A 6,894-nucleotide genomic window follows, 5' to 3' on the forward strand; every position below is an offset into this window, starting at 1 on the left:
TGGCATGAAAGGTGGCAGGCGACATACATTTTTTAAAAGAATGTTAAGCTAGTCACAATAAAGTCTTCCCCAAATTTTAATTTAAGCCAGTGTGTTTATTTGTTTTATATAAGAACTGTACGTGCTTGTTTAAGGCACAGGGATCATAATGGCTCCAGTCATTGCCAGTGTAACTGGGTCACGGACCATTCGGCCAGCAGATGGTGCCAAATAAATAAAAAAATGAAATAATTTAAAGGTATAAAGAAAAATACACAGATTAGACTGATCTAATGTTCACTTTACACATTAGCACATTGAGCAACTTCTTTTAAAACAGTGATTATTTTGGGAAAAAAAGTCACGATTTTAGTGGATAAAATCACAAAATTAAACATGAAAATGTTTAATTATAATAATTATAAACCTTTGACAGTTAGATGCATTAAAGTACATTACATTATCAAAGTACAGAGAATATAATTTAGCAAACTTACTTTTCTCCATGACAGCACCATCTATTATTTTTCCTTTAATTAATTTTCTGTAAAAGCTTATCTCACATCAAGAGTTTACTCAAATAATCGTGCATTTCCTTATTTTCTAATAAGTGATGCTTTTAATTTTTGCACGGATCCTTCAAGAATCTCAGAGAGATTGCGTTTCGTCTTCCACCATCATTTTTCTTGCAGGACTGGAATCCCACAGCTCAGGTTTGGACAGATGCTGAACGACACCAACACCGATACAGTCACCCAGCACATTGGTGACGGTCCTCAGACGATCCCTGTGTCAACACAGACATGAGATAGAGGATAGAAATCATTTAAGTAGCTCATTTGTTACAGGATACTTCCTGAGTAAAGCTCAACAGATTTACAGGTGAAATCAAATTAAACCTAAATAGTTTAAAGCTACACAATCAGGCCTGTATTAAACAAATGAGTGCACTTACAGGATCCAATCAACAATTATGAGCAGAGAAATGTTTTCAGTGGGCAGTCCAGTTAACTCCAATATAATCAGCATGTTAACCATCCCAGCCTGTGGGATGCCTGCTGCACCAGTGCTGGCTGCTGTAACAATCAAACTGGGGAAAGATGACAACAGTCCTTCTTTAACCGTTTTAAGTAACATAAATGCATGCAGACACGTTAAAAAATTACAAGCCTAGCATTCCTTGAAGAAATACAGATCACCTGCTGCCTTTTAGCTTAGTGCTAACCCCCACATTAAAAACATTACCAGAACCGCTTTCTTCCACCTGCGTAATATCACTAAAATTAGAAACATCATATCTAAAAATTATGCCAAAAAACTGGTTCTAACCAACAAAACCCTCAACAACCTAGCTCCATCTTATATTACAGATCTAATTGTTTCATATTTTCCTAACAGAGCACTTTGCTCTCGGATTACAGACTTACTCGTGGTCCCTAGAGTTTCCAAAAGCAGAATGGGAGGAAGATCTTTCAGTTATCAGGCTCCTCTCTTGTGGAACCAACTTCCAGTTTCTGTCCATGAGGCTGACACATTGTCCAGTTTTAAGTCCGGGCTTAAGACTTTCCTTTATGATAAATCCTATAGTTAGGGTTGGCTTGTTATGCTGCTATAGGCTTAGACTACCTGAGGACAAATTGACCCCATTTCCTTAAACAATTTGTTAAAATTGAATAGTTTTCATTTGATTCTATTTCTATCTTAACATGTGATTCTTGACCTGCCATTGTGTATCTGTTCCTCTCAAACCCAGCCGGTCAAAGCAGATGGCCACTTGTCCTGAGCCTTGCTTGCTCAAGATGAGAGTCTGTGATGAAGTTAAACTCAAAGCAGTCTGCTCTTCAGATAAATAATGTTATTAACTTATGTTTTATGTATATGAATGTTTCTGTTCAGTTCCTTGAGATGATTTCTGTTGTGACTTGGCACTATATAAATAATAAACTGAATTTAATTTACAAAGTAATTGTTTTAAGCTAAATCTTCCTATGTTGAGAAACTAATTTTAGCCCTTTTGGTTAAACTTTGAAAATAGCATTATGCGTCCAAATCTCATGCTATACCATAAGATTTAATTCTCAGAGCATGTGTTGAGGATGACTCCCAGCTACCACCACGCCAAATTTTAGGTCAATATCTGAAAAAATTTACTGAATTATACTTTGTAGTTCACACACATACAAGCATGAGCAAAAATGTTTTCCGTTTGTCTTAATTGCAGAAGCATGAAATGTAAATTGTGTTATGGAACCATAATTGTGCTTCATATTTTTTGTCCCCAAAATCAATCAAAAACCTTGCACTTCTTAATAACTCTAAAATTATAATACCCCCAAATTACACATACAGTACTCTAATTTTGAAAGCCTCGTGTGTTTTATTCACATTCCAATCTAAATGTTTTTCCTGTCTAATTAGCTTATAACATGCATTTGTAAATGACAAACAAAAGTAAAATATTCTAATTTAAAGAAAAAGTACCTGAGGGCAATGATTTGCCCAAAGTTAAAGTCCATGTTGTGAATCTGAGATATGAATAAAACAGACACCGCTTCATAGAGAGCGGCACCATCCATGTTCACGGTGGCACCCATCGGGAGCATGAAGCGGGTCACGCGTTTGTCCATGTTGTGGTTCCGCTCCATGCAGTGAAGAGTAACAGGCAAAGTTGCAGAACTGTTAAATAAAATATGCTGTTTTTTAATTGCTCACATTGTCTCATTGAGCGAAAGTGTGTAAAACTGTATTTACCTTGATGAGGTGCCAAATGCTGTGGTGAGAGCCTCAAGGACTCCTCCAAAAAATCTCAACGGATTATTTCGTGTCACTATGAAATAGATGAGTGGCAGCGTGACGACGCTGTGGATCACCAGGCCGACGATCACAGTCATGGCATACATGGCAACTTCGTGAGCTACATCTGCTGTGTCTGTCATCTTCACTACCTGCCCTGCCAGTAGGCAGAGGATTCCCACTGGAGAATACCTGTCAAAGGAAAAGGTGAGATGCATTATGGGAGATCTTTCACCTTTGGCCTATACATGATATGATTAGCTTTCCCTTCTTACCAGATGACCATATTCACCAGAAGCATAATGGCTTCATTCAGACAGATAAAAAAATCCTTGAGGGGTTTTCCTTTTGACTCCATATGGCTCAGGATGAGGCCGAAGGCAAAGGAGAAGACCAACAGACCCAAAATATTGATGCCATCTGAGGTTCCTGCCTTTGGTACTGACCAAAGATACAACAATGTCAAACTAGAAGTGACTTATTGATACCAAGAAGTGAATTATTGATACCAATACATATGAAGAACAACAAGAGCCTCACTCTTTGAAGATGCATTCATGACATCCAGATGATTCGCTGAAGACTCATAAACTGTTTTATACTGAATAAGAAAAGAGGACAAGCAAACGTTAGTTGTGACAGTATGACACAATGTGAAAATAGAAACAGGAATAAAAACTTAATTGATCTTACTTTTCTGAAACAAGCTTCAACCAGGTTTGATGGGAACATATTTCTGAAAAGCATAATGCCCATTAAAAAAACAAAAACATACAGGATGCAGCGTTCAGGTACTCGGAGAAGGCTTTTATTCACACCTGATCAGGTCGAGGAAAGTGTCCACATTCTGCACAACCTCAGCTTTTCCATCAGAGGGATATGAGGTTTTCCCAGATTTCCCTGGTTTGATGGAAAGAGCCAGAGCTATGCCAGTGAATCCAGCAATAACTGTAGTGACCATGTAGTAGCAGGTGGCTCGAAGTCCAATTCTCCCAGAAGCCTTTATGTCTACGTTTGACGCGCCTGCAGTTCAAAGAGGTAGCTGTAACATGCTAGCAATAAAAGTAAATTAAACCCATTAAAAGTCTTATTTTGTGAACTCTTTCAGAATTCCATCCTTCCATTAGCTTTACCCGCTTCTTCCTTTTCAGGTCATGGAGGTCAATGGTGCCCATATACATTATTTTTCTCTCTCTCTCACACTTGAGGTGGCTGCTTATCTTTCCTCTCCCGTTTTTTTTTCCCCCTTCCCCTGCTTCGCTCTCTGTGTGTCTGAAGTGCCTGGTTCATATCTCCCGAATGTAAATTAAGATTATGGATCTGGTATCCTGGACATTCAACGCTATCGACAAGGAATTTTTTTCAACAAAACAGGTTCTTTTTTAAATTATTTTTATTTACAAGGTTACAAAGTTTCATTTACTGTAGCTTCTTATCTTTTGCTGTTCTCATACAAACGTTTTGGAACATTTTGTTCATTTTGTCTAACCTGATAAATCGAAACAGCAGTTAATCATTTTTATTTATTGTCAACTCAAGGGACCTCACTTGAAAAAGAGGGCTGCAATTTCAATGGGATTTGCCCAGTTAGTAAGTAAGTTTATTTTGGCTGCTCCCTTCTTCAGGGGTCACCACACTGAGTGAGCTAGCATGAAAAATTTGGCACTTGTTTTACAACAGATGCATTTCTTGATGACACCATTGGCTAGAACCAGCAGCTCCAGAATTGCAAGTCTGCACTTTACCATTGAGCTACCACAACTCTCTTTCCCTGGTTAAACAAACAAAAAAAAAAAATTAATTGGGTTTTACCGTAAATCAACTTATATAGGAAATTATCATAAATCCAGGCTGAGATTTAAACCAAAATGAGGATCCCACCTGCAATCAGGCTGCAAACAACGAGAGGAAGCATCATCATCTGTAAGATTCTCATCAGCAGCTCTCCAGGAAAAGTTACATACATTATTGCACTGGCTGACATATTAACCTGTCGCAGAGCAAAGCCCAGGCCGATTCCTCAGGAAGACAAAAATCAGAAAGTCAGGGTTGATACACATATGGCACAACTAACAAAAAACTGACAGGAATATAATCTATGAGCGAAACAAGTCAGATTAAAAGACATTTTAACATTCCTCTTACCTGCTGCAACAGCAATCATTGTGAGAGACACAAAAGCATTTTTCTTTAAAAATGGCCAAACTTTGCATTTTTTCTGAGTCAAAGTTACTTCAGTTGAAGCTTCAGGACATCCATGGATCATCTGGTTATCTTCAAGATGGATCATCTCTCCTGACTTAGTTGTTTTAGAGTTCTGAAGCTTCTTGCTCATAATTAATTCCTGCCACTAGAATGACTGCAGAAGAAAGGAGAAATACTTTGGTGTAACACTGACAACTGACTTTTCAGACTGGTACTGCAGTCCAAATTTAAAACCGCGGAGAGCATCCCTCCCCTTCTGTCCTCGCTAAAACAATTCAGTGACTAGAGGCAAAAATGTGACAGTCTTCAATTTGTCTGCTTATTTTCTTACAGTTTTCTTACATTAGTCTTTACAGGCTCCCCCCATTTTAATTTCTGCATAAATGAGAATGAAATACATCAGGAAGTGATCCCATGAATTGACAATTGCTCAGGGAAAATCAGTTCAGAGTGATAAGTGGGGTATAAAGGCAAAATGTTTAAGTAATTCCAAACTCATTACAAATAAGTCCATCACATTTAATTTAACATCTTGTGAGTAATTTATGTTTCTTAAAGGGCAAATTAAAGGTGCTACTAAATGGGCACATAAATAAATAAATAAAAATGCCTACTTTTATTTATAACATAGGTAAAACAGTTAATTAAATAAACGTGCAAATCGATTTTTATAGTGAATGAATGTGTCTTAAAATAATTTCAGCTCAAAGATTTAATTCAAATGAGACACTTCAGTTCTTCTGGTCATCCAGCCGTGACAATGACTTGTCAAGACATGGATTTTTCTGTGATATCTGGTAGCGTGGTGTCAAAGGTACAAAGGTACAAAGTTCTTTATTTGGTATTTGTGCACAGACCAACAATTCAGGCACATAGGAATTCTTGTGCAGAGCTCTCTCAGTTATAGTCAAAACGCTGAAACCACACTAAATAAAATAAAATACGTAAGAACAAAGTGGTTTGTATCTACACAAAACAGAATGTAAACCTTGTCACATGACAAGTGAAGTTATGTAGTATAGGGTTATTATTACACCTGATCAATAGTTTAGTTTTGCCATCAGTCTGACTGTGGCAGGAAAAAAAACTGCTATAGGTGATAATGATAATCTGCTCTACTGTGCCTCAGGTTATATGAACATTTCTTGTGTCTGGTAAGAGAGAGAGCTGGATGGAGTGAGTCCTTGATGATTCCAGCTGCTCTTTTTTGACAGCGCTGCACAAACATCGAGTCCATGGAAGGAAGTTTTGTCCCTGTGATCTTCTCCGCTGTCTTTATGACTCTTTGCAGTGCCTTCCTTTCTGCTTGTGTGGTGTTCCCATAGCAGACGGCGATGCCTGTGGTTAGGTTACTCTCTATCAGTCCTCTATAGGCCAGGGTGAGAGGCCTGGGTGTTATTGCCTAATCAGGTGTCCTTTCCACCAGATTTAACAGAAACGCAATAAAGAACAGTCCTGAAAGTCCCAGTCTGAGCATGGAGCTCATCCATTTTGTTATCCAGAAATTGAACATTTGCAAACAGAATGACCGGGAAGGTTAGCCTTCCATTGTTCACCAAGTGCCGGAGCCTTCGGTCAGTTCTTCACCGTCTTCCACGTCTCTGAGAAATTTTAGTATCTTGGGATTTTGTTCATAAGCTACGAGAAAATGGGGCATGCAATTCACAAACAGATTGACGCAGCGTCCACTGTGTTGCATGCACTGTGCCGGTCCATTCTGGTGAGATGCAGCTGGCTGGCTGGCTGGCTGGCTGGCTGGCTGGCTGGCTGGATGGATAGCTGGCTGGATGGATAGCTGGATGGATAGCTGGTTGGCTGGCTGGCTGGCTGGCTGGCTGGCTGACTGGCTGGCTGGCTGGCTGGCTGGCTAGCTGACTGGCTGGCTGGCTGGATGGATGGATGGATGGATGGATGGAT

General features: G+C 39.0%; 2 protein-coding genes across 2 annotated transcripts in view; one reads left to right on the forward strand and one right to left on the reverse strand.

Annotated features, from left to right (window-relative positions):
- Positions 1 to 627: 627 nt before the first annotated feature.
- LOC119414272 (excitatory amino acid transporter 1-like) lies at positions 628 to 5,107 on the reverse strand. Its single transcript, XM_037681366.1, has 10 exons — positions 4,918 to 5,107; positions 4,654 to 4,791; positions 3,591 to 3,795; positions 3,466 to 3,508; positions 3,313 to 3,373; positions 3,048 to 3,213; positions 2,731 to 2,964; positions 2,461 to 2,655; positions 935 to 1,069; positions 628 to 766 (listed from the first exon to the last, which is right to left on the reverse strand). The coding sequence occupies exons 1-10, from the start codon at positions 5,105 to 5,107 to the stop codon at positions 628 to 630; spliced, it is 1,506 nt and encodes a 501-aa protein (XP_037537294.1).
- Positions 5,108 to 6,625: 1,518 nt separating this feature from the next.
- The window catches only part of LOC119414274 (retinal homeobox protein Rx2-like), a 19,825-nt gene continuing 19,556 nt past the window's right edge, over positions 6,626 to 6,894 (forward strand). Inside the window, exon 1 of the mRNA XM_037681367.1 lies at positions 6,626 to 6,697. Within this exon, the coding sequence (XP_037537295.1) occupies positions 6,626 to 6,697 (72 nt within the window). The remainder of the gene's footprint in view (positions 6,698 to 6,894) is intronic.

Source organism: Nematolebias whitei, chromosome 9 (genome assembly GCF_014905685.2).
Source record: "Nematolebias whitei isolate Nwh7 chromosome 9, NemWhi1, whole genome shotgun sequence".
NCBI lineage: Eukaryota > Metazoa > Chordata > Actinopteri > Cyprinodontiformes > Rivulidae > Nematolebias > Nematolebias whitei.

Coding starts and splice junctions, on each gene's coding strand:
- LOC119414272 (XM_037681366.1), bottom strand. CDS start 5,107: ATGAGCAAGAAGCTTCAGAACTCTAAAACAACTAAGTCAGGAGAGATG. Junction 3,796..4,653: donor TGTTTGCAGCCTGATTGCAG/GTGGGATCCTCA, acceptor TTTGAACTGCAG/GCGCGTCAAACGTAGACATA. Junction 3,214..3,312: donor CATGAATGCATCTTCAAAGA/GTGAGGCTCTTG, acceptor ATCTTTGGTCAG/TACCAAAGGCAGGAACCTCA.